Source organism: Guyanagaster necrorhizus (assembly GCF_019112545.1).
Source record: "Guyanagaster necrorhizus MCA 3950 unplaced genomic scaffold BT62scaffold_7, whole genome shotgun sequence".
Classification (NCBI taxonomy): Eukaryota; Fungi; Basidiomycota; class Agaricomycetes; order Agaricales; family Physalacriaceae; genus Guyanagaster; species Guyanagaster necrorhizus.
In genome coordinates this window covers 723,595-747,999 of record NW_025064886.1, presented here as the reverse complement: position 1 = coordinate 747,999, position 24,405 = coordinate 723,595, and the positions used below count along the sequence as shown (strand labels likewise).

General features: G+C 45.6%; 7 protein-coding genes across 7 annotated transcripts; 3 read left to right on the top strand and 4 right to left on the bottom strand.

Moving 5' to 3' along the window:
- Positions 1 to 121: 121 nt before the first annotated feature.
- On the top strand, positions 122 to 2,777 carry BT62DRAFT_889082 (protein prenylyltransferase; the record flags this gene model as incomplete). Its single annotated transcript, XM_043182979.1, has 10 exons — positions 122 to 144; positions 193 to 223; positions 280 to 306; positions 356 to 486; positions 537 to 1,515; positions 1,566 to 1,772; positions 1,825 to 1,872; positions 1,928 to 2,341; positions 2,393 to 2,531; positions 2,584 to 2,777. 10 exons carry the CDS (start codon positions 122 to 124, stop codon positions 2,775 to 2,777), a joined length of 2,193 nt encoding a protein of 730 aa, XP_043042088.1.
- A 1,950-nt stretch (positions 2,778 to 4,727) lies between these two features.
- Positions 4,728 to 5,171, top strand: BT62DRAFT_1074153 (uncharacterized protein; the record flags this gene model as incomplete). Its single annotated transcript, XM_043178993.1, has 3 exons — positions 4,728 to 4,806; positions 4,864 to 4,913; positions 4,971 to 5,171. The coding sequence occupies 3 exons, from the start codon at positions 4,728 to 4,730 to the stop codon at positions 5,169 to 5,171; spliced, it is 330 nt and encodes a 109-aa protein (XP_043042087.1).
- Positions 5,172 to 6,881: 1,710 nt separating this feature from the next.
- On the top strand, positions 6,882 to 8,650 carry BT62DRAFT_929674 (dihydrolipoamide succinyltransferase). The gene is made up of 7 exons (XM_043185772.1): positions 6,882 to 6,940; positions 6,990 to 7,283; positions 7,341 to 7,540; positions 7,591 to 8,024; positions 8,075 to 8,145; positions 8,200 to 8,325; positions 8,382 to 8,650. Exons 2-7 carry the CDS (start codon positions 7,013 to 7,015, stop codon positions 8,432 to 8,434), a joined length of 1,155 nt encoding a protein of 384 aa, XP_043042086.1. The 5' UTR covers positions 6,882 to 6,940; positions 6,990 to 7,012; the 3' UTR covers positions 8,435 to 8,650.
- On the bottom strand, positions 8,522 to 10,972 carry BT62DRAFT_929673 (uncharacterized protein). The gene is made up of 11 exons (XM_043185771.1): positions 10,453 to 10,972; positions 10,311 to 10,398; positions 10,168 to 10,258; positions 10,052 to 10,113; positions 9,801 to 9,998; positions 9,701 to 9,745; positions 9,629 to 9,651; positions 9,495 to 9,565; positions 9,324 to 9,435; positions 9,187 to 9,270; positions 8,522 to 9,128 (listed from the first exon to the last, which is right to left on the bottom strand). The coding sequence occupies exons 1-11, from the start codon at positions 10,779 to 10,781 to the stop codon at positions 8,621 to 8,623; spliced, it is 1,611 nt and encodes a 536-aa protein (XP_043042085.1). The 5' UTR covers positions 10,782 to 10,972; the 3' UTR covers positions 8,522 to 8,620.
- Positions 10,973 to 11,030: 58 nt separating this feature from the next.
- BT62DRAFT_1074151 (coatomer protein) lies at positions 11,031 to 12,092 on the bottom strand. Its single transcript, XM_043178992.1, has 3 exons — positions 11,881 to 12,092; positions 11,603 to 11,828; positions 11,031 to 11,549 (listed from the first exon to the last, which is right to left on the bottom strand). The coding sequence occupies exons 1-3, from the start codon at positions 12,059 to 12,061 to the stop codon at positions 11,399 to 11,401; spliced, it is 558 nt and encodes a 185-aa protein (XP_043042084.1). The 5' UTR covers positions 12,062 to 12,092; the 3' UTR covers positions 11,031 to 11,398.
- Positions 12,093 to 12,936: 844 nt separating this feature from the next.
- BT62DRAFT_714102 (glycoside hydrolase) lies at positions 12,937 to 15,888 on the bottom strand. The gene is made up of 18 exons (XM_043181991.1): positions 15,578 to 15,888; positions 15,436 to 15,506; positions 15,230 to 15,383; positions 15,143 to 15,177; positions 14,960 to 15,083; positions 14,796 to 14,906; positions 14,643 to 14,741; positions 14,294 to 14,592; positions 14,191 to 14,241; positions 14,126 to 14,138; positions 14,045 to 14,062; positions 13,965 to 13,990; positions 13,886 to 13,902; positions 13,814 to 13,821; positions 13,604 to 13,759; positions 13,373 to 13,552; positions 13,256 to 13,326; positions 12,937 to 13,205 (listed from the first exon to the last, which is right to left on the bottom strand). Exons 2-18 carry the CDS (start codon positions 15,502 to 15,504, stop codon positions 13,107 to 13,109), a joined length of 1,530 nt encoding a protein of 509 aa, XP_043042083.1. The 5' UTR covers positions 15,505 to 15,506; positions 15,578 to 15,888; the 3' UTR covers positions 12,937 to 13,106.
- Positions 15,889 to 16,588: 700 nt separating this feature from the next.
- On the bottom strand, positions 16,589 to 19,241 carry BT62DRAFT_992613 (uncharacterized protein; the record flags this gene model as incomplete). The annotated part of the gene is made up of 6 exons (XM_043190351.1): positions 16,589 to 16,811; positions 16,865 to 17,161; positions 17,216 to 17,779; positions 17,834 to 18,480; positions 18,532 to 18,778; positions 19,028 to 19,241. The coding sequence occupies 6 exons, from the start codon at positions 19,239 to 19,241 to the stop codon at positions 16,612 to 16,614; spliced, it is 2,169 nt and encodes a 722-aa protein (XP_043042082.1). The 3' UTR covers positions 16,589 to 16,611.
- Between the last annotated feature and the right edge of the window lie 5,164 nt (positions 19,242 to 24,405).

Sequence of the window (24,405 nt, the reverse complement as noted above, 5' to 3'; positions counted from 1 at the left end):
GGGGTACAGGGATGGTAGCTGCACCCTCGTCCCTCGGTCCGATGTTCCGGCAGTCGCCCAAAGTTTGCTCGTGTTTGAATTACGGGTCCTTAGTTTACTCCCTCATTTCCTCAAATCCAAGATGCAGGACGGTCGTGCACCACGGTACGCGCCTCTTTGAACGCTGAGAGATACTCTGATGCTGTTCATTAGCATAAAAAATCGGGCCCCCGCGGCTATCCAGGTGTGCAAACACGCAAGCTCAACCAACGGTTTTTTGGCTAACACATCCTCAAATAGATTACCGCGGAGCAGCTCTTGCGGGAGGTATGGTATCTAAAATACGGGTTGCTTGATACATTCTTACTTTTTCTAGGCTCAAGAGCGGCAGGAAAGTGCCTTCCGGGCGCCAAAGCAGCGCGTTGAAGATTTCGAAGAACTGCATGAATATCGAGGGCGAAAGCGGAAAGAATTTGAAGAGCGGGTTCGAAGAACGAGAGGCAGTATGTAAGTGCCAACGCATGTATGATATGTCGTTGTATTGACCCTTCATTTAGCAAAGAATGGCTGCAATACGCCAACTGGGAGGCCAGCCAAAACGAATTTGCACGGTCCCGATCTGTGTATGAACGAGCGCTCGACGTCGACCCACGGAGTATCCAGCTATGGCTATCATACACAGAAATGGAACTGCGCTCACGGAACGTCCAGCACTCACGCAACCTTTTTGATCGAGCGGTCACTCTTTTACCTCGCGTTGACCAACTATGGTACAAGTATGTCTATCTAGAAGAGTTGTTGCAAAATGTTCCCGGTGCGCGCCAGGTGTTTGAGCGGTGGATGCAGTGGGAGCCAGACGACAAGGCTTGGCAGGCATACATCAAACTTGAAGAACGGTACAACGAACTGGACAGGGCGAGTGGCATCTATGAGCGATGGGTAGCTGTGCGGCCGGATCCCAGAGTATGGGTCAAATGGGGGAAATTCGAGGAAGAGAGACAGAGGATGGACAAGGCTCGCGAGGTCTTCCAGACTGCACTCGAATTCTACGGTGACGATGAGGAGCAGATTGAAAAAGCACAGGCAGTTTTTAGCGCCTTCGCCAAAATGGAGACCCGAATGAAGGAGTATGATCGTGCCAGGGTGATCTACAAGTTCGCATTAGAACGGATACCTCGGTCCAAATCGAGCGGTCTGTATGCTTCGTATACCAAGTTCGAAAAGCAGCATGGTACCCGCTCGACTCTCGAGAGCACAGTTTTGGGAAAGCGACGTATACAGTATGAGGAGGAGTTGTCACACGACGGTCGTAATTACGATGTCTGGTTTGACTACGCAAGGCTAGAAGAAAACGGTTACCGGGATCTTCGGTCAGAAGGGGGTACGCAAGAGGAGGAGGATGCCGCTGCAGGGAGGGTACGGGAAGTTTACGAGAGAGCCGTGGCACAGGTTCCACCTGGCGGTGAAAAACGGCATTGGCGGCGGTACATATTTTTGTGGATCGATTACGCTCTTTTTGAAGAGATAGAGACTAAAGTACGTTGTCTCGTTATCCCTTTTGGGAAGAGTTACTGACCATGGTTCAGGATTATGAGCGAACGCGGCAAATTTACCAGACGGCACTCAACATAGTCCCTCACAAGGTTTTCACATTTGCAAAGTTATGGGTGATGTTTGCCAAGTTTGAAGTACGGCGTCTCGACCTGCCTGCGGCAAGAAGGATTCTGGGTGCCGCCATTGGCATGTGTCCGAAAAAAGCACTGTTCAAGCAATATATTGAACTTGAGATAGAGGTTAGTGCTGACAGAATTGATATCCTAACTTGCGCCCTTATATCCTATGTAGCTTCGTGAATTTGACCGGGCTCGTCAGCTGTATCAAAAGTACCTAGAGGTCAGTCTTCGATTCAACGATCGTCTTGAACATACCTTTATATCTCACTCCTCAGTTTGACTCCGCAAACTCTACCGCGTGGATCAAGTTCGCCGAGCTCGAAGCACAACTGCATGATTTTGCTCGGGCGAGGGCGATCTTCGAACTCGGGGTGTCACAAAGCCCACTTTCGATGCCAGAAATCCTATGGAAGTCGTATATTGACTTTGAGGTGGAAGAAGGCGAGAGGGAGATAGCCCGTTCATTGTACGAGCGGCTGATCGCTCTGAGCGGGCATGTTAAAGTGTGGATATCGTACGCACTCTTCGAGGCGGAGCCTATTCCTCTACCGCGTGCTATGAGGGAAGAAGAGGAAGAAAATGAAGATGACGAGGCCGAGCAGCGCATGGTGGCTGGAGATCATGACTTGGCCCGGAAAGTGTTCGACCGCGGTTACAAAGATCTCAAGAGCAAGAGCTTGAAGAGCGAGGTACGCTTGACACATTTATTCGTCTTGCATCGTTCTCATCTTTCATAATAGCGTGTTGCATTGCTCGAAGTCTGGAAGAGCTTCGAGGAGACCAATGGAACACCCGATGATGTCGCCAAGGTCCAAGGAATGATGCCGATTGTCAGTAAGAAGCGGCACGTCGACCAAGAAACTGGGCAGACCGTGGAAGGTATGTGGTACTTATATGTCGTCGTTTTAAACATACTTACGGCGGGATATAGACTGGGATCTGGTGTTTGCGGACGACGAACGGGAGTCCAACCCTACGTCTTTCAAGTTCTTGCAGATGGCGCATGCTTGGTCCCGGTCTCGGAATGCCCAAGGGGGTGGATCATCGGCGACATTGTCTGGATTTACCGTTGCACAGAATACGGAGGCAGATGATGCTGCTAGTTCTCACGGTGGAGATGATTGATCTTGTAGCAGATAGGTGTAAATCATATGGTTATGTATGTGTAAAACTAGTCGACTTTTCATTATTGAATGGACATTCTTTATGATTGTGCTAACATTACATATTTCCCTGGACGTTGGTTGTGCGTATATACAACTGTCACCTGACGTATAGGGCGATGGTAAAGTAATATGGCCATGCCATGTCCGACTTCACATAATTCTTCTACATCATGGTTCTTCATTCATGAACATATATAGTACGCGTGACGCCGCAGTTCTGTTCTTCATAGCGCTATAAAAAACCTATTTAGACGGAAGCCTCAATTGTTTCTCAATCGCTCTACCTTCGCAATGACTCGAACGGAAATGAGATCGCATTTGTCGTCTGGTTTTCCACTCGTGCTTAACTGTATCCAGCAAGTCCACAAGATCATATCACCCTATGCAAGGAAACTCGTAGAGATTGTTGGCATCTTGATTGGCTCTAAAGGTTAATGACTGTGCGGTGTCGAGGAACATTGAAGGAGAAAGACGGAGTACAGTGCTACTCGCACTCAGGGTTATGTGGAGGGCACCACCGACAGAGTAGGGGGCTACAAGGACGCCGTCGTTGGCTCTGTTGTCGGAGATGAGTCTAAGTGGGCCGCAGGTAAGATGTGTGTTCTCTTTGAAAGGCTTTCTGCTTATATGCATAATGATTTTTAGGCAATGCGTGCCAAGAGAAGCGACAAGAGTAGGGATTAAATCAACGAACTTGAACGCAAGGCCTTGAATGTTTCGATACACGACCCACTTACTTTTCTTCCTTTGATCTTACGATTCAAGCGTCCCTACAGTGATGTACTCGAATCATAGCAGCGTTGCCCATTATCTTTCGTTTCCCCTGTACCATGCCCATGACGTAAACACGATACCAAAACTGTAACTCCAGACATGATTAAAATCCTTCACCTAGAATATGGGCTATGCAAACAGGTATATAAGCTTTCCGACAAGAGTAAAGAGAATCAAAAAATTTGAGGGAGCCACCAGCCATAGAGTAGTCTGAATCGAGTTTCGTATGTTTGCATACATGCTGCAAAGTGGACTAAAGGACAGACTGATCTTTCAGCATCAAGTTCTAAGGACCAATAGCATCAGGAATGTATCGATTAGTCTGCCCAGGATTCCAAGCAACAGATCTCGGTGTGTCCTCGCCTTTGAGAGAAAGTGTCTTTGGCCATAAAGTGCGATCTATGCGAGTTTCTGATAGATTGCTCGACTCGTAACAAGTCGGACTCAGCGAGAGCCTAGCAAGAGAGATTTTAATACTCAGACCTTTGTCTTGTACGGTACGAGCCTCACAGCTTTATGTCTGGTGGTGGTATGAAACGCTCGAGTGTCCTTCGGGCCGGGGTCCTCATAATATCTTTGCAAAGGTTAAGGTCTCTTTCGACGACTCGAAGGTATGAAAGACAAGCCTGCAGACGCAGACGAGGAGCTTAATGAAATCGGTCCTGCCGTCCAATAAACTGGCTATATCCAAGACTTTAAAGATCATGTCTTTCAGAGTGGCAGCTTGAGCGCAAAGATATTCACGTATCGTGTTCTGAGGCTAGTCGGATGTCTGGCGTTATTGGGTCTGTCTATCGTGAGCATGGTCTTATACGCCTGCTACAGAAGGCCTCATGGCCATAGGTGGCTGAAGCCGGAGAGTCACTGCAAGTCTATGTATGACTTTCGTATGTTCTTCAGTGATCGCCTTTCTTATCAGAAACTATCTAACATAGCTATGTCAGCCGTATACGTTCCTAATAGCTGTCATCTCTGTTACTGCAAAGAAACAGTGAAGTTGTGTCGCTGTAAGCCACTTGAATACCGTCCTAATCCTCACACCAGACATTTACGTCTATCTGGCCACATTAACTGACATGCCATTGGACACATCTGAGAGATACATCTGATGGACCAAAAATGGGCTGCTTCTTTTATGGGGGTCGTGATTCCCCTCTTCGTTCCAAGGGAGTATACCCCAGCCGATCCCGATAGCCTTATGTCGATACCCAATGGTGAGTATTGAGCTGCTCGCATCATCTCATTGACCTTGTACTTCTGGCTGGATCCAGGGGTCGTCAAAGGCGGCATACCGTCCGGCCCACTTGCCGTACGACCAAAAGTTTCTCCCCTTACTGATTTCGACGCGTCCAGGTAACTCAAAGCTCGATCATTCAAGCATCTCGACGTTTTCACGGGAGTAAAGAAGCGACACTTGTTCATACGTGTCTTCTCTTGGGATTATATCGCTCGGCTTTGGTTCTCGTCATACAACTCTGCGCGGAATTTGTTGCGCCTGTTGGCATTAATCGTCTTTTACAGTACCCGTCTACCGAGTCAGATTTCGCTTGCCGTTCACACCCATACAGTTTTATCTTGAGACTGGGGGATAGGACTCACTGTACCATTCATGGTTATGGACTAATTGGTTACTTATAGGACCTGTGGCCACTTCAATTTCATCTGATTGGTATATCTCCATTTCTGTGAGTTTTGTCTTCTCATCTACTACCACTTTCCCTATCAGATTCGCCGTTTTTCTAAACGATCCGCTGTCTTGTTTGCGTTGAAAGTATAATTACACAGCTCATCTTTGAACCCTCTCTTCGCATTCGCGCGAACGCGCAGAGACCGGTAGTCCCGAGAGTGGCAAACGTCAGTCAAGGGATCTGCTAGATACTTATAGATCGGCTGAAACCGAGCTCGACCAACCCTTTGAAGGGAATTTGAAGAGAACAATCTCTGTGGGAAAATCAATAACTTGGTAACTACAGATCTAAAGGACATCACTGATGCTTGGGAATTTGTGCAGCTGCTGGTGTAGACGCCGCTGAAGTTCATGTTATGTGTCGCATTTTTCTACACGATATTGGGTTGGAGGTGAGCCGCATTGAAGATTAACATCGCACGGTGCATTCGTTGGACCATTCTTATGTTGCCCATACCTGGTTCCTTGCTAAACTGATATAGGACGTACAAGCAACTGCTCTCGATAAACCTGACGGGCGAGTTCAGGCTGTAACCGAAAGTAAGTGAGCCCTCTCTTGCTGTTATCGAGTTCTCCAATACAATACAGTTTATAAATGTTTTCCGTATGGTCCAATTGTTTGGTTGGGAACGGAGGGTGAAGCGCGTTGTAAGAAAATGGGAGAGAGAGCTCTTGTGGATTCGGTATGGTAGACCGACCCGAGTGTTCGACCGAGACTTGCCCGAGTCTATTGACAAAATCAAGGAGACAAAGTCGATATTACCTCACAACAATGAAATCGAATGAACCTTCATTCAAGAACTTTTTGTATCATGGATGATATGATACCACGGGTGGAATCAATGGAGAACATGCGGCGGTAAAATATTCGAGGCAGAACTAAGTTGTTGATGTTGTTCTTAAGAGGTCACAGCTCACAGAGGATGTCGGCAAATTGGGCGAATGATATTGACTGTCACGCTCACCAGTCGATGTGGAGAGTGGTTGGATCATAGAATAACGCTCTACATGAATAAACGTCGGCTGTTCACCCAATCAACCACGAGTGGCAGTTCTCCTTGCGACATGCAGTCACGGTACCGACCCCTCCGAAATCTCTCAGCCGATAGACAGCCAGAGTTATTCCGGACCGCCAGCAAAATCAGATCTGCGCCGTATGGAATATCCGGGACGCGTCCTCATTGGTCGACCATGCCGGCTGCAACCAAAGGATAAACGGAAATCGTTTACAGGGCACATTCCTGGATGTTAAGAAAGTAGTATACAAGAGAATGTTTTGCAGAATGATTCCCGAATTTTTAGATTCTTACCCACTGAGAATGAAAAATAGAAAATAAAAATAGAAAATGGGTTTGAAAAATATGTGTACAAACAATTACATCAAGATTCGGGTTACCCCTCACCAGCCTTCCTCTCTATCATCATTACCGTCACTGCCAGGCCATCCTTGACCACGTCGCCATGCTTTCAAAGCGCATCATCGCTGTCGCGCAACGTCACGGGTTGTTCGATGCAACCTCTTTTCAGTGCATGAAGGGACTGTTCGTAGTCTATGTAACATCGTTGCTTGTCGTCGTCGTTCTCACAGCTCGTGTCTTTCAGAGGAGCTACAGCTGCACGTACACGTCGTGCACGTTTCCATTCGTCAAGATTGCTGCAGGGTGCGTTTGCCTCACTCCTGACGTCACGTACCCGCTGACGTGCAGCCAGCGGAGACTGTCAGAGTGCCCCAGATGGCGGAATCCATTACCGAGGGAACGCTTAAGGTGTGGACGAAACAAGTTGGCGATACTGTAGAGGCCGACGAGGAAGTAGCAACGATTGAAACCGATAAGGTGACCACCTGTTTTTCTGCAGAGGCGCATTTATTCAGTTTCACACAGATTGATGTGTCTGTGAATGCTCCTCAATCCGGGAAGATTGTTGAACTCTTGGCTGCTGAGGAGGACACCGTGACTGTTGGTCAAGACCTGTTTGTACTTGAACCTGGGGAGGCAGGTGGTGGTGAGTGATATATTGCCATCCTACGATGAATCCTCGATGCGAACTGCGGATCTTCAGCCGTTGCACCTCCGCCACCACCAAAGGAGGACACACCTAAAGCCCCTACAGAACCTAAAGGGCAACAGGCGGCGAAGCCTGCAGCCCCCGCACCCGAGAAGAAACCATCAGAGCCCAAACAAGAACCTAAGAAGGAGCTCAAAAAGGGACCAGAACCACCCAAGCCTGCACCTACCGCAGGCAGCAGGAATGAGACGAGGGTGGGTCAAATCTTCTCATTATCTCAAATTCATCCTGACGTCATCTGCAGGTCAAAATGAATCGCATGCGTCTGAGAATCTCAGAGCGACTCAAGGAGTCGCAGAACACTGCGGCTTCGTTGACGACGTTCAACGAAATTGATATGTCCTCGCTTATCTCCATGCGGGCCAAATACAAGGAATCTGTCTTGAAGGAGCATGATGTCAAGCTTGGGTTCATGAGCGCGTTTGCAAAGGCGTCTGCATTGGCACTGAAAGAAGTTCCGGTGGCAAACGCGTCTATCGAGGGTGACGAGATTGTATACCGGGATTACGTTGATCTCAGTGTCGCCGTCGCTACACCAAAGGGTCTCGTTACACCTGTGGTCAGGAACGTGGAAACAATGAACTTCTTGCAGATTGAGAAGGAGATTGCTGCACTGGGTAAGAAGGCGAGAGATGGAAAGCTGACGCTTGAGGACATGGCTGGAGGGACCTTCACGATGTACGTGTGTGCCTACCATAATGGCCTGTACTGATGACGTGGTTATCTAGATCTAACGGAGGTGTTTTCGGATCCCTCTTTGGAACTCCCATTATTAATCTTCCCCAGTCGGCTGTGCTTGGTACGTTACTGCAATTGCCCTGGCTAACTTGTTTTTTTTACGTGTTTGCCTTAGGTATGTACGCCGTGAAAGAGAAGCCCGTGGTCGTCGATGGCCAGATCGTTATTCGCCCCATTATGGTCGTTGCATTGACATATGACCATCGTTTATTGGATGGTCGCGAAGCCGTTACATTCCTTGGTACGACTCACTCTCTCGGTGAGGCTCTTTATCATGCTGACGCATCCCTCCCGCAGTTAAAGTCCGTGACTACATCGAAGACCCTAGGAAAATGCTACTTGCCCCGTAAACGACGCCACTAATGTACATTCGGGACAGAAAAAGTGCGATCTAATGTTCTAATGCATTGTATCTTTCCATCCGAAAGCAGCACTTGGTCTGAAATCGTATTGAATACCCATTGGAATTTTTGACTTTGCACCTTCTCTGTAACCCCATAATACTATATAATGTTCTATACGCCTACTGATGAAAATCAGAGGAAAACCAGAACTGCCTCTGATGCTGCGACCGCGATTACTCCCCCGTCAATCTTCTCTTCTATCAACTCTCCTTCCGCAACGCCATTCGCATATGTCTGTCCTGCCCACGTGGTGACATTCCCTCCCTTTACATTGGCTCCTGGGGCCTGCAACCTCCGAAGAATGACCGAGCCCTGAACTTCTTCGGAGAGGTACTCCGAAATGTCGAATGCGGTGCTCGGTCTTATCCCGTCTGTTGTCTCGTTATAACTCTGCAAGTTGAGTAAAGCCAATTTCACAGGGTAATCGGCATTTGACTCATCCCATAATCCGTATGCTACCAGCTGTCCTTGGGATGTATCTCCCATCCCCGTAGTGATGCTTGACCCGTTGGCCTGTCGGCCCGGGTAGATATTCCCTATTCGAAGGCCTCGAGAGGTACCGATCGCTTCAGCCACGAACAGGTAGGCGGAGTAGGATGGGAATACTTGAACTGGTCCGTTCAGATTTTCGATGGGATACCTATGGTAGATTTGTCTGAGATGAGATTAAGAACAATAATCCTGTGGGAGCTGCGCACCACAGGTCGTAGAGACTTAGTCCTCCGTGGTTGAGTTGGGTTGAGCTTTGCAAAGCCAGCGGACCGCCCTGATGGATGAACAGTCTAGATGAGATGCTTGAGCACGATTACTACGCAAAGAAGAAGTGATCGCGCACCGAGATACGTTGATAGATGCAGCATACAGAGTGGTATCGACGAGCCACAGAGCTTGACCAAAAGTGTTGCTGACCCCGTCTCTCCCAGAGCATGATACTGAATTATATTCCCCTGGTTTTTGAAAGGGGGTATGAACGGTTTGTAACGTCGAAATGGACACGACCACGCACCAATGACAAATGAATCTGAACCCAATTGTTCGCGAACGCTTTGGATGCGAGGCTGCCACAAGTCAAGATACCTAATGAGCGTGTCATCAGCCCTAACATTTGGCAGGATGAGAGAGAAGGTTGGCTTGGCTTACTGAGCCAGACGAGTATGATTAACCTAAACGCGTATCAAGTCGAGTACGAGTATGAACATCTACACAACTCACCAGGTTTTCCAGTGTAGCCTGTTGCAGACGGACGGGATCGCATACCTGAGATTGCAGTCAGTACATAAAGGCATCACCTCGGAAAAATAGAAGCCTTTACACTATATTGATACGTGTGCTCACTACATGTTTTCACCGTGCTGTCATTATTTGCACCTGCTGCCAATGCACTCACACAATCCAATTGCGCATCAGCTGCTGCCGTCCCGTAAGGCCAAAGCGGATCGTCAGCAGTGGCAGCAATCTGGAAGAATGGCTTCTTAATGTTCAGCGCGTCTGATATGTTCCTAGTCCAAGGCTAAAAACGGCATAAGTGACATTGTGGAAAAAGCAGCGATCCTATCAATTTACCATCCAAAGATTGGTGTAGCTTTGCGGCGTGAAGCTGAGGTAATGATCGGGTTCGTTTCCGACTGTTCAAGAATGTGTCAAGGCGCTCGTCAAATACTAGAAGGGAAGCAGCGTGCTTTCCATTCCAATCAGCTGCCCGGACTTCATATTCTCTACGGCAACTGTCGCCATTTCTAATGTGCCCTCGAAATTGAGGTTTTCGAGATCCTATTCGATGTTGGATAGACTCTAGGGAATCCAATGCGAAAAGGTGACCCACCAAGGTGAAGACTATTCTCGTTCCCTCAGGTAGCAAATCCATGGTTTTCCAGAACTCGGGGCCAACTGTCGTGTTATGTAGAGTTCCACTGGAAACGATCAGGTCCATCCAGGCAGAGATTAAAACAAACCACAAGCCGCACTCATTAGTGATAAAGTTGAACAAGGCCACATCCAAACTTGAGTTCCAGTATGTTGAGTCGGCAGTGATGCCACCAATTCGGATTTCTGCAGGTACACCGGTTCTGCTTTTAAGATTCTCCAGCAGGTTTTGGGTTAATATGTTAGGACTAGACACATTCCCGACATATGAGGTCCAGAAGGCGGTCTCAATGCTGAAACTGGCTAATGCTGGGTTAAGATATTTAGATGCATCTGGAGGGAGTGTAGAAGGACCGGACAAGCGGATGTTGGAGAGGTTTTCTGCCACAACACAGGTGGAGAAGGCCAGAAGGAGGAGAACAGGTCGCATTGCGATTTTTGATCAGTCCACTGTCAGCTCGACCTTTATATGCCCTCCGGTCCGTAGCCAAATGACACTAGTATCCGGTCCGATAGAAGAGTTACGGCCTCGACGGTTCTCCAATCTAAGGCGCCACATTTTTGGGCATGCGAAGACCGACAGATCCGTATTCCGCCCTCATGTGATAACAAACCCGTGAGGGTCCACTGCAAGTCCAGCACAGGGCGTAGGTAATAAATTGATATTCTTTTAACCTCAGCAAATGTTTTCGGACCGGCAACATCACAAGAATGCGATTGTCATATCCCGTGAACAGTATTCGCACGGGTTCCAAAAACAAGTCATCGCAAATTGGACGTATCACCGAAAGTAACGTTTACAGAGTAACCACCCCAAGCAGAGCCTTGAATTTCAGAGCGGTAAACGCGTGGTGCAATAGTCGGTTGACTTAGTACAGCGTACCACATTTCCAGTTTTGGCTGTAGGCCATTCAGGACACACAAAAATTCAGCGGATGTCCGACAGGGTGAAAGATCATAATGCCAATGAAATAAACAACACATCTACGAGAAGAGGACTATCCCGGGGTCAATTTCGAGAATTCAAGCATAAGTGGACATACCAATCTAGAACTGCGCCATCCGTTGGGCCATTTTATCTTTCACAGTCTGGTACGCATTCATGATCGTTTGCTCATTGATGACGATATCTGTCGTGTCGGGACGCGGCCGACTGACTCTCGACGAAATAGCAGCAGCATCCGTATCCATGATGATTCTGAAAAGTGAGCAATGAGCAGTACAGCAAAGACAAGAGCATCTCGGACGCACCCATCGTCAATTGTCTCGTCCAGACACAGCAATACCATATCCAAGTTCTCCAGCACGGCCCTCTTTTCAAGCTGATTCCTCAGCAGGAGCGACAGCGCGTCGATTAGCGAATTCAGGGCTGCCGAAAGCATGAGCTCGTTCTCCGTAGGCCCGGCAATAAAGTAAATAATGAGGTCGAGGGAGTGCTTGTACACAGCGAGCTTGGATTCGAATAGGATGATGTCTCCTGAGCACAACGTTAGCACACTGTTCCACCCGGCGAATCGAAGCAATTTCACCTCCAGCCTTCTTCGTCTTTTGCCAGAGCCCCTTCTCGAATGCCTTCTGGTCCTTCAAAGTGAGTAGCTCTTTGGATTCGCCCTGAGGATGGCCTTTGGGCCTGTAGTATTTTGCGAGGACGCGATGACCTTCAGTGTCGAGGACTATGAAGGCATTGATGCTATAAAGGGAGAGATTCATTGGACGTGGTGGGAGGGTTCAAGCAACGTGTACCGAATTGGGCAATCATCTTCCGGAATAAGTATGTTAGCAATAAAAGCACTATGTAACATATCTGAATTTCTGATAGAAGAATTATCATACTTTTATTATTGACACGATAAATTAGATACTTCTTGCAAAAACTCCTGCAGATAAGTACCACAAAACAAACCGCAATGAATGTCAGCTACCAGGCCAAAACGCAGGCTGCTTGCGACATGATGCAGATGAAAATGCTCCGAAGTGCGGATAGTTTATCAAAAGATTAATGCCGTGGACCCAGTCGGCTCATACACGTCCATATCGGAGAACCGATGAGCCGCAATGTGCACTGAATAACCGTCATACTGCAGCAACCGCAGACCTCGTACGTACAAGAATCGAACAACATCGACTGACATAATATTCGATAAGGAAACTATTGTCGCCGCATTGATATCGATTACAGACAAGGAATCATGCAATCTCAACGAACACCGAGTTCGTCAGTATTAGACACACGTCGCGCATCGTATCCTTCTTCTCTATGAAAGGGTTGCCAGTCTCTACAATGAAACTCAAACATACCTATAGACAGCTCAGTCCTCGCTCCAAGATGAAGTTTCTTCGAGCATTCAAAGACAATATCCACCCATATTTATGGTACATCCTTTGGCCACACCCAAGAGAGACAAAAGCTCAGTAGGACAAAAATTGGCAAGTATGTATTCCGGTTACCATTCAAGTTCCCAGTCCTAGATCGGCTTCAAGTTAGTTATGATAGTGTTCTACATATTTTCTAAGAGTCCTCAACGCGGTGATCATTAGGATCCACTGCTCTATTTCTGTAAGGTATGAATAACAGCTGTGATAAACTAATTAGACTTTACTAACATACATTCGAAGCTCATATAGTATTTGCTACATTCACAACTCGTCTCGTTCCGGAGACATCTTGAACATCTCTGGCTCATTCTGTCCAGTTTGTACATAGACCTCCAATGGATCTTGCACCAACGATGACTGAGGGGATCCTGGATAGTATTCAGTAAACGGTATCCTCAGAAAGAGGAGCCAACGTGGCAACATCGCACATACCGTACCACCACAAAGTTGTGACTCCGACAGGAAAGGTATACTGGGCCTGTTCCTAACGTTACCTTTATTCCCAGACAAAACTATCTAGATACATACCTGCATGCCTCTGAATTCTATGGTGGTCTTGACAGGTTGAGGACTCCACGAGCCATTAGGGTGATCATACCCTAAGAAGGGTTAACCGCTGACACGAGTTGAGTATAGATCACCCACAATTCAACACAACTAGGGAATATCTCAACCAGTCTGATGACGAGGCTCTTCCTGTAACGTACGCGCCAACACGAAGAGTCCAGCTCAAATCGCCACCAACGCTCACTTTGACACGTTTACCGAACGGGCCACCTTTGTCCTTGGGGACAATGGCTTTAGACGCTTGGGCCATCGCGTAGACTGACAATACGATGATGAGTTGAAACGGAAAACAGTATGGTTAGCCCTTACATTCCTGATTAACACTGTATGTTCCATCGGAATTGACTTGAACGATAGCCCGACAACCTTCGCTGCAGCTGGTCGTCCCAGGGTATCTAGGTTCGCCGTTACCATCCAAAGCGATATTCCACATGAGGCCGGAGTGAGAGTTGTGCTCTATTGCACCTGTACCGCCACGAGGTAAGTGGTGGAAATGAAGAGCGCAGCAAAGAAAGGTACCTATGAAACTGAAAAGAAGTTGGATGTCATTTAATATCTGGGCCATAAAGGAACGTAGGAGACGAGACATACATGTTGTCCATGTACCACTGCGCGTGAAATGTACTGTGTAAGCACCGTCATCAGACCACGGATATAAGCAAACACTTGCTTTGATATCGCTCCACCAGTCACTGCCTTAAAACGTCCATGAGGATTGACAACGGCGCACGAAATTAAAAAAAACTCTACCAAGACTTCCGGTACATTCTAAATTTATGACAACGTGTACTGAGCTCAATAACGCCACACATTATAAAACACATTACCTACCGGTGAAATAGATCTGATGGATGCTGTTAGTTGGAGTCCTTTCGAGTTCCAAATTCCAAACTTACCTCTTTGTCAGGGTATTGAGTGTGGAACGTGTCCTGTTCCGTAACATTTCCCTGAACCCAGGCTTGTGAGCTTCAGATATTCAGACACAGAAGGATCACTTACCGCATAACAGTGGAAAGCAACACCATCGAAGGCGTCACCTGCTGCTTCCATAAGATCGATAGCATAGCCTCCAGCGCCGTCCCAGTTATGATCCCACCCGATGAGCTTCACCGCTTCGAAGCCAAAGTTATCCATCAGCGCCCTCAAAGCCGTCCCGATTCGTCCCTCGGTAACCGCAGGTAAAGTAGCCGTTGGAGATGCGTTTAAATTGTTTTCGGGCTCATTCTGTATCGATATGGCGTAAACCGGTAGGCCTTTGGACTGGAATCCTTGCAGACATTTGAGAAGGTAAGTCGCATCTGTAATCCATCTTCGTGAAGTACACGACAGAAGAGGAGACGAGACGTACACTTAGTAACCAGAGTCGAATTGAGGGTTCCCCCGTTCATCGTTCCACTATCTTTCATCCATCCTGGCGGAGACCAAGGAAGGACATGCACCTTTACGACTATGAAAGTGTGTCTTGGCCAATCACAATGCAAGGGGAGGGAGGTAGACTTACGGCTATTAATGGAGATTATATCTTTGAGGACAGAGAACAAATATGATGGCGCTGCATCAATGTTGAATTTGGCGAAGGAGGTGTCACCGCTCGAATCATCGAAGCTGTATTCTAATCATGTTTGAGCCGTATGCATGGATCACTGTTCACTGTAAGTAACTCACGGCTTGCAGAGAAATCGGATGCACCCAGAGGAACACGAATATAATTCAAACCTGCAGCGTTTGCACCGTCCGTGGCGTCAAAGAGATATTTCATAAGTGTCCAGTAATTGGTGGAATTTGTAGACTAGTAAAGGCGAATACAATAAGCTCCCAATCTTCAAGCATGACAGGAATACCGCGTACCTTCAAGTTATTCAGTATCAGCGCAGATGAATCAGCTATAATACCCCATCAGATTCAAAGCACTGGACATGTTTATGTTGAGCTTACTGAGTGATCCACCGAACCCCCAGACGGACTGGTATGTGGATGTGTCATTTACGACAATATCTGCGCTTCCGATGCTACCGGGAGACTGAAAGTTTATCGGTGTGGAAAGTGCAAGCGATGTGAAGAGCTTAGATCTGTCCCAAGTTGTTTGCCACTAGTACAAGTCAGATAAGAACTTAAGAAGCGTGCAGTGTCTGACAACTTACGATGTCCCAAATCTGCTGGCAAAAGACGGTTGTACTTAAAAGAAGAGGTACTGCAAATGCTTGACGCATCTCTGGAAACGCAGGGAGGTTTGAACGTTGAAAATTCAAGTAAACGCTTTTAAATACGGAATGGAGCATGTACCTCTCGAAGTACAGGGGCCCACGTACTTGCAGGGAGTTCAAAAGTAGTCAAATTATTCTGCTCTCCGCACATTGGCAGATCGGCGTTAGTGTGAACTCGTATCGAGAAACCATACGACACAGTGTGGGTCAGAGGGAGGGACGGACGCACAGCCTGGAAAGGCGGCGTTCAAGCTGATTTAACTGCATAAGTCCCCAAAAGGGCACGAGGGGGCGGTCGGCAGGCCAATTCAAGGGAGAACGCTGCATCAAGTCTCAAATGCACATCATCATTCATTCTGTGGCAGAGACGTCGACGTCGTGTTTCTCAGAGTCTGGGACAGCTGGCGTTACAGCAGGCGATGTTTCCCTATGTTTCCGCGAGCGAGGGATCGCCCATCCACGAGCTTGATGTAGGACATGTATCAAGTCGCTCGCTTCCGAGCTCCGAGCTCATGATTGACTAGGCAAGGCTCAGGCGTCCTAAGTCTGACAGAGAACCACTTAGAGATATCGCCAGGCTGTTGAAGTTTGGCCAAGTCCCCATTGACAGCAGTGAAGACGAATGAAGTGTAAGCTCCGAGTTAACTACGAGTCTCAAAAGCAGACCTTATACTTTTTAGTCGCCTTTGAAGAGGAGGTTTAAGCACAGCAGAAAGGACTCGATTATCTAACGGAAACTTGGAGGCTAAGTATCAGTTGCCTGATGCCGGTTAGTATCAGCAACAGCCCGATCAGTTTAGGGCAGGCAGCGCTAGCAACTGGTCTAATCGTAATACCTGTAGTACATAAATTTATTGGCAGTCTGCTCCTGTAGTATCCTCACCGGTGATATTCTAATCCCTGTAACAGTATCAAACCCGTGAGACATTCCAGCTGGCACCTGGTGGATATCACAGCGGCACGGTATTGTTATGGTCTGTGGCACTTTTTGGCTGTGGCACAGAACCTCCGCGTTCCTTATTGGGACCATATGCCGGTCATCTAAACTCTAAACTTGAAATTAAAGAAATTAAATGATAAGATGCTCTGTAACAAATCTCGCTAGATGCAAAGTCAGGCTTCCCAGGCTGCTGGTGTTGGCCACTTGGAAGCGAACCAATCCTGCAGTATTTTATCAACGGCCGACACATCGTTTTGGTTCGTGACATCGTCATTGATGCATACTAATCTCAAAGCCTCATTTCCAAGACCTTTGACGCCACTACGAGCTGTGGCCGGGGTGTTGATTGAGAGGAATCTCGTTGGTAATTCGCCTGTAGAGGTTTATTAACTAAACAAGGCTCTTAGGGGGGATAGAAGAGCGTACCGACGACGTAGCGATACCTCTGAATGGCCATCATTGTCCATTCTCTGACACTCAGCCCCGCTGCTCCTTTCTCCAGTCCTCGCCTCTGAGTGGCCTCTTCAATCCATGGCGCCATCACAGTATCTAAAGAAAAATCGATGTCACGATAGTCAGGCGCTAGTGGAAGATGTGGAGGTCCGACTGGGGGGAGCTCGTCAACATGGTTTTGCGGTCGGCGAAGTGGAACAGTCCTGTTTGGCGACGGAAGGAATTCGGATAGACCGAGAGGCCCTGAAGCAATCATTAAGGCTCTGATTACTTTGGGCAGAATATTATAAACGCGGCCATGAGTTAATAGTCAAGGGGGCTTACTGCAATCTCCACAGTTGACGTTCTCAAATGCCACATGAACGAAAATCTCGCTAGCACTCTCAATAGGCCTATCGTCCTTCTCAAAACACTGATTCCATGAGATTTCACAGAGAGCCGCTGTCCTCCACCCGAAATTTTTGTAATGCGGATTCGATGCCAATCTTGGTGGGTGCCCAGGCGTATTGGGTTTCGTATATTGCAGGGGGCATCCATCCTGAGACGAAAAAGAGTACTGACTTTGCATCTCCGGTCTCCGTTTGTTCACCAGATTTTCGACACGATCGTGGTCAAGAGTTTCTCGTTGGGGTACTCTTACTACGATCTTGGCCTTACCGACGAGCCCTCCAAGTTCCTTCCAGGCGCGTGCGCCATGCATTTCTGGTTCCCATCGATCATCGTTATCTGAGCGTTGGGTATTTTCTCGATCTACATGCATCGTTCCATTACCGCCAATACGGCCGACCACCCATGACCATAAGAGTGCCTCTCGCGCACGATCGATGAGATAATTACTGAACATGAACCCAGGGTGAACGTCGTCTCCGTCAGGTACATGTTTGGGAGCTAGATTATTGAGTCAGTATTCAAATTTGTTCTTCGAGTTTTCAAGAAGAGTACCTGGGTCAGTCTCCGTTGGTTGTCCGTTCATTCCTCGGAATGGTCGATGCGCTGTAGCGCGAAACTCCTTCGACCACATTCCTGCCGACATCTCGTGCATGATAGGCATATTAATGAGCTTATGAGCATGTACGATGTACAAGCGTGGTCTTAGTCCAAACCGTTTCGACAGTAAATGGCTGCTATAGTCTAAGGGCCGCCACTCCCCGTCCGGATCCGCACCAGAGGGATTGTGCGGGTCGACGCCCATTCCGTAATCGAATCGAAGAACAGGTCCAAAGAATGGGGTGTAGAAATCTTCAGTCTCGACGTCGCCATTGAACAAAAAGTCATCATTCATATAAATGAAGTTCTCAGAAACGCCGCAAAGACTTCCGAGCTGCGACTCTATTGCGAAGCTGTTGAATGTAGGACCGGTATATGCGCTAGGGACAAAAAACTGGGAATGGTGTTGAATGTCCAAGTAGGCAGACCCATCTGTCCATTGAGAGCCTGAAAGCCACTGAGGGATTTGGCCGTACCGGACTTCGCTACTAATCGTGGAATCGGAGGCGGGATTGTCAGAAGTGAGTAGGTGAAACGAGCCGACGCCGTGTCGAAAATGTGCCAGTGCGGAGCGCATAGAATATTTGAGTTCATTATGATCACTTTCATTCCGATAAGATAGGTTCTGACATCAGCGGAACATGAGTACGCACCGATAAAGTTTGGGTTTCGAACTGCCGTATCCATAGGCGTGCTCTGTGTCATTCAGAGCTGCAATATGCAGGGGGTCGCTGCCATTAACCCATGACCACACGATATCTATGAGTGCTCGGGAATTAAATTCAGAATCAGTGACAGAGCGAGAGCAGGACTGTCCGGAAAAGTAGTCTTCCAGACAGGCTACTGGGATAGAGGTCACAGGAAGTAAACTGAAAGCTTTCGGACTCCCGTCACTGTGGCCTACAAATTGATCGTAGGAGACGGAATTTATGGACGTCAGGTGAGGACTATCGTGTCGGTTTGTGGGCGTGCAAAGAGCAGAAGGAGAGTATTTTTTGGACTGCCAAAAATAAAGGTCGGGTGAAGGCTGCCAAAAATATGGGTTGGAAGGAAAGGCATTGGTAGAGGCTGCATTTAGAAGGAATGGTAGTGAAGGGTAGGTAGAAAAACGATGCATGGCATAGACCGTGCCAAGAATAGAGAGCGAACCGATGACTGACCATAATACAGCCTGGGGGAGTCTATGGGATCGTTTTGAGGCCGCAGAAGGTGGCACCTCGGGGAGAAGAGCGTAGTTCGATTTCCGCAAAATACGATGCCATGTCAATGCTGACGGACAAGAAGTCGATACAGGTTCACCATCCTTACTGCAGGTGGACTGTCGAGATGAAAAATGGAACTGCTTGTAGGAGCCAACAGACATGAAAAATTCGGAAAATGACGAGGTTAACTGACCTAAAAAGCGTTGGAGTCTCTATCCTGATGGCCATCGGTCGTAGTTCGGAGTGGTCGTGTGCACAGTTTGCGCAGTTAAACCCATCAAATTGATACTGCTTCGACCACACTCCATTAAAGATGGAAGGCTTCCGATGCATCAGTCTCCGTGCACGAATGATGCACATTGTCAAAAGCATCCTTGTGAGAAAATATACGCTGCCTCGTAGGACCATGCACCATTGTGGCAGCCACCTAGAGCTTATTAAATAAGAACGCCCAAGACACCAGAACGCCCAAGCCGCCAGAACGTCCAAGACACCAGAGATGCCATCGTATTTGCAAAAAAAACATGCAATTTCATAAGGCTTGGCAAGTTTTGACAGCCAGGAATTATGACGAATGACGTATGCCTGCGCGGGCGCCCTGGCTCATTGCAACCAAGTTTAAGCGAGTTGAATACTTATTAAGATTGGTGAACCTGGATAATCCGGGTAAAAGGCGAAAATGCCATAATACTTACTGAGTAATGTAAATCTAGAAGGTCAGAAAGACCATTTTCCGTAGTCATTTCCTAGCAACATAGATGCGAAGGTCGCGCGATATGGTTCAAACTTCAGCAACAAAAACTTTCTCCTTATAGTAGGAGGTCGGGCCGACTCACCTCATTGCCCCACTGAGTGTTGTGGTTAAGGTATTAAGCTTAGCTTAATTGAAGCCTTAAATTTGATTTAAGCTAAGGCTTAACCAGCAGGCCATTTTTTCATATTCTTAATTAACCTTAATGCAGTCACATGATCTTTTGACAGCCCAAGAAAGTTTTCAGTCCTTTAGTTCCAAATTTCCTTCATAACACCTCTACTCTGAGATGGATGGTAAAAGCCAACTATGGAATCAGTTCTATGACTCTGGGGAACTTTAGAATAAGTCATCACAAGGCCTACTATTATAGATATATTAATCACCACTGACTAGCATATTAGCACACATTTTAATTGACTTGGATCAGAAACTGCTCACATACAAGGATGAGGTATGGTTCAAGACTGGTGTGTCATTTTCTATATAGAATATATCTAATCTGATGGCTGCACCTTAAACACAGTATGTAATGCAGCTGGAAGCTACTAAGAGAAGAAGACAGTGATGATCAATCACCTCATAGGCAAGTATTTCTGTTCTTATGCATCTGAATTGGCAAGAGTGACTGCCAAGCAATTATGGGAAGATAATGACAAAGAAGTAGAGGATGATGATGAAGAACCTACACAAACCAAAAAGCAGAAGACAGCATTTACATTTACATTTACTCAAACTTGACTGAAGTCCATCAAAGATGTTGATATTGTGAGGCAACTACCAAATATTAGACTCAAGTTGCACATGATCAAAACATGTGATAAACTAGTGTGGTTTCACATTCAAACCTTTTACACTATTATGGCCTTCTGCATTATGATACTATGGTGTCTGGTTATTGAATGTGAGATAAATGAGTGTTGTCCATTATCAAAGCATTCTTAACATTATTGTTGTAGCTCATCTATTATGCCCATCTTCATTGCATGATGATCATCCCATAATCATAAGCACCCTATGATGAGATAGACATCAGATAAGATAAAATAAAATAAGATAAGAAAAATAGAAAAAATTATAATATTACTCTCTCTTTAAGACCATCATTCTGATGGCTCAATTAAGAGATAATCTGTAGTTATAAATTATGGTATCAGCATCTATATTGCATTTGTGCACCCACTAGTTTGATTTCAGTTTATACTCCTTCCACTTGATAAGATATTTGATATGAGAGCTGGAACTGGCACTATGGTGGCCATGGGTTTTGCAAAAGCAGTGGTCAAGAATTTGCTCAATTTCATAATGTTCCTCTTCTTCAATCAAGTCTGGTTCTGGAGGTGGCAGGACTTTCTGGTTGAGAAAGACAGATGATATATATGGAAATAGAAGTATCTTATTAAAAATGGGGTGTATCTTCCATGTAGAGGGCAGTATGAGTTGATAGATGGACACATCAATCTTTTTTATAATGAGAAAGGAATCAGTATACTTATTAGAGAGTTTTCTTTTTGAGCATGGAGGATAGAGATTGGAGATGTTGAGCTATACTCAATTTTCAATGCTATACTGAACAGCTGGATGATAAGACTTGTCATATTGTCATTTTATAGTATCAGCAGTTTTTTGAGAGTGATCTTTATCTCTTTATAGATGTTTGATATTTGTTCTATAAATGTCATAAAGATGGAGGTTGTAGCAGAATGGCAGAATGAGGTGGAAACATGAGAGTGTCATCTGTAATTAACAAAGAATAGAGTTTTGCTAGTGGTGGAATGAATGTGATTATTATGTTGAAAAGCTGCAAGCAGCAGCCAATCAGCTCAATCATCTTGCTGATGGTTGATGAACATGTGAAGGTACTTTTCCACTTCTTAATTGATCCACTCTATCTGTCTATCAGTTTGAGAATGATAGATGGTGGAGACATTACTCTAGATCTAAAGTAGATGATATAGGTCTGTCATGAACTTAGAGACAAGCTGTGGTCCATGATCTGAGATCACTATCTGTGGCATGCCATATTTGGCATAGACTTCATCTCATAAAATCTTTGCTCACCCTTCTGATGATAGCTCTGTTGAGAATGTGACTGAGATAATCACTTTAAAGAAGTGATTGACTATGATGATGATAGCATTATAGCTATAATACTTTGGTAGTCCAGTTACTATATCCACAGAGATATGGATCCATGGTATTATTGAGACTTTGTTTGGGTATAGCAGAGCTGTTCTTGTCTATGTGCTGGACTTAGTGTGTTGATAGATTTTTCAGGCCTTAATATACTTTTTCACATCTATTTTTAGTTTTAGCTACTAATAATCCTGCAGTACTAGCTCTGCCATTTTTGCAATTTCTGAATATCTGATTGTGGTTAATTGAGGAGGCCACCTTCTGGTCTTATAGTTCAGGTCATTGAGTAGCACTCTTGATGCACTCATATGCTTTCTCCTCCATCAGCATGATTATCAGCCTGAAGTGCTTCATTTTAAGCATCACCATCTCTCTGTTATTATTTTTCTCCTGGTCATAATCTGCATGGCAGCTGAGAAGGTCCACTTTTTTGTTGGTGGTCTCTACCTTATGCTGTAGAATGAAGTCATACTTGGCTAATTCAGTGACCTATCATGTCTGTCATTGATTCAGTTTTTGTGAGAGTCAGAAGTATTAGAGGTTCTGATAATCAGTTCAGATCTGAAATTTCTGAGTTGCCTCTATCAGATAGTGTTGCTATTTGGTCAGAGCAAGCATGATTGTGAGCAATTCCTTGTCATAGATTTCATAATTCCTCTCAGTGGTTATGAGAGCCTTAGAGAGAAACATGACTGGATGCTATTTGCTCTCTTACTCCTGGAAGAGCACAGCTCTGATGGCTTATCACTGGAGTTGGCTTCCATCTGGAATTTCTTTTCTTTTGTTAGTATTATGAACACTATATCTTTAGCCAGCTGCTTTTTCAGCTTTTGAAATGCATCTTCCTGTGTGAGCTCCTATGTCTATAGCATATTGCCTATCAGCTGTGTTATGGAATGAACTATTTGGCTGTAGTCCTTGATGAACTGTTGGTAGAAGTTAATGAATCTCAGAAACAACTGGAGTTCTTTCTTTTTGATCAGAGTCAGCCATTCTATCACTCCTGTAATTTTGATTGGATTTATCCAGATACTTCCTTCACTGATGATGACATTCAGATATTCTGTCTTCAGCATCTCAAAGTTGCACTTCTCTGCTTTGAGAAATAATTTGTGCTCCCTCATAAGTGCAAAGACCTGCTGCACCAGCCATCAATGTTCTCTTTATCATCAGACATGATCAAAATGTCATCAAGATAGATTGTAACTTTTTCTGTAGTGATAAGATCTTTAAAAATATCATTCATCATCTATTGGAAGGTTGTGAGAGAACTGATAAGTCCAAAGAACATTAGTGTGGGTTTGAACAGTCTCTGATTTGTTCAGAAGACAGTCTTCCATTTGTTGCTCTTTTTGATCTGAATGTTGTTGTAGCCTCAGCATATATTTAGTTTGATATAGTATCAGGTACCATATAGTTTGTTCATTAGTTCAGAGATGAGTGGCAAGAGATAGCAGTTCTTAATAGTCATCTTATTCAGCTTTCAATAATCTTAAACTGGCTGTAGCTTGCCATCCTTCTTTTTTACAAAGAAGAAGAGAGATGCTATGAGTGACTGAGAGTCTAATTCTGCCACTGAATAAATTCTCATTCAAGAATTTATTGAGCTCCTGCTGTTCTGTATAATTAAGAGGGTAAATCTTGCAGTTGAGATTGGCATTAGCATTAGGGATTAACTTGATGGCATGGTCTCAGGGCTTTGGATCCAGAAGCTTATTGAAGTTTTCTTTAGCAAATAGATCCTGGAAGTCACATGTCTATTCAAGCACTATTTCTTCAAATGTCTTAGCTTATTTCTGTGTATTGGTCTTTGCTGTTATTGGGATAGCAATCCTGAGTGAGTATGAGAATGTACTTGAAGATACTATATCAATCAGTAACAGCTGACTTGGACCATAATCCAGTGATGAGTCTCTAGACTCTGTGCACTCTGAAATTGCAGGCCCCAATAATTATTTTTGACTTCTGTCCTTAAGTGGACTTTTAGTAAACTAATCATTTCAGATTTAACAGTAGTAATTTTGTCAAAAACTATCCATTATGTTAGACTCAAGCTGCATATGATCAGAAACACATAATAAACTAGTGTGCTTTCACATTCAAGACTTCCACTAGAGTTCATTTATTGTGCTTTATTGACTAATATGCTTCAAAGCCCTTTTTAGAGATAGCTCGAGAGTAAAATAAGATAGAATAAACTTTAACTTGAAGCTGGGGATTACCAGTGAGAGCAAGCTATCTTATATACTGTGCAGGCTATTACTAATTATACTACTATCTATTGTATGTTGTTGAGTGTCTGTGCCCATTATCCTTGGGTATCACTACTGTACACAAAAGGTTTATTATGCATCATCAGACAATTATAGTTATGTTAAGAGACAATGACCAACTAGGCTTGTTGTGCTGACTAAGTCTGTCTCATGGTCTCAAGCACC

Bases quoted from the DNA above. Each gene is read 5' to 3' on its own strand.
- BT62DRAFT_929674 (XM_043185772.1), top strand. From the start codon at position 7,013: ATGGCGGAATCCATTACCGAGGGAACGCTTAAGGTGTGGACGAAACAA. The intron at 8,146-8,199 runs GTACGTTACTGC...TGTTTGCCTTAG, and splicing joins TCCCCAGTCGGCTGTGCTTG to GTATGTACGCCGTGAAAGAG. The intron at 8,326-8,381 runs GTACGACTCACT...TCCCTCCCGCAG, and splicing joins CGAAGCCGTTACATTCCTTG to TTAAAGTCCGTGACTACATC.
- BT62DRAFT_929673 (XM_043185771.1), bottom strand. From the start codon at position 10,781: ATGCGACCTGTTCTCCTCCTTCTGGCCTTCTCCACCTGTGTTGTGGCA. The intron at 9,999-10,051 runs GTAAATTGATAG...TGCCGTTTTTAG, and splicing joins GCTACACCAATCTTTGGATG to CCTTGGACTAGGAACATATC. The intron at 9,129-9,186 runs GTGCGCAGCTCC...AATCTACCATAG, and splicing joins CTAAGTCTCTACGACCTGTG to GTATCCCATCGAAAATCTGA.
- BT62DRAFT_714102 (XM_043181991.1), bottom strand. From the start codon at position 15,504: ATGCGTCAAGCATTTGCAGTACCTCTTCTTTTAAGTACAACCGTCTTT. The intron at 15,384-15,435 runs GTAAGTTGTCAG...GACTTGTACTAG, and splicing joins GCCAGCAGATTTGGGACATC to TGGCAAACAACTTGGGACAG. The intron at 15,178-15,229 runs GTAAGCTCAACA...GGGGTATTATAG, and splicing joins GGGGTTCGGTGGATCACTCA to CTGATTCATCTGCGCTGATA.
- BT62DRAFT_1074151 (XM_043178992.1), bottom strand. From the start codon at position 12,061: ATGAATCTCTCCCTTTATAGCATCAATGCCTTCATAGTCCTCGACACT. The intron at 11,829-11,880 runs GTGAAATTGCTT...CGTTGTGCTCAG, and splicing joins AAAGACGAAGAAGGCTGGAG to GAGACATCATCCTATTCGAA. The intron at 11,550-11,602 runs GTGCGTCCGAGA...CTCACTTTTCAG, and splicing joins GACGAGACAATTGACGATGG to AATCATCATGGATACGGATG.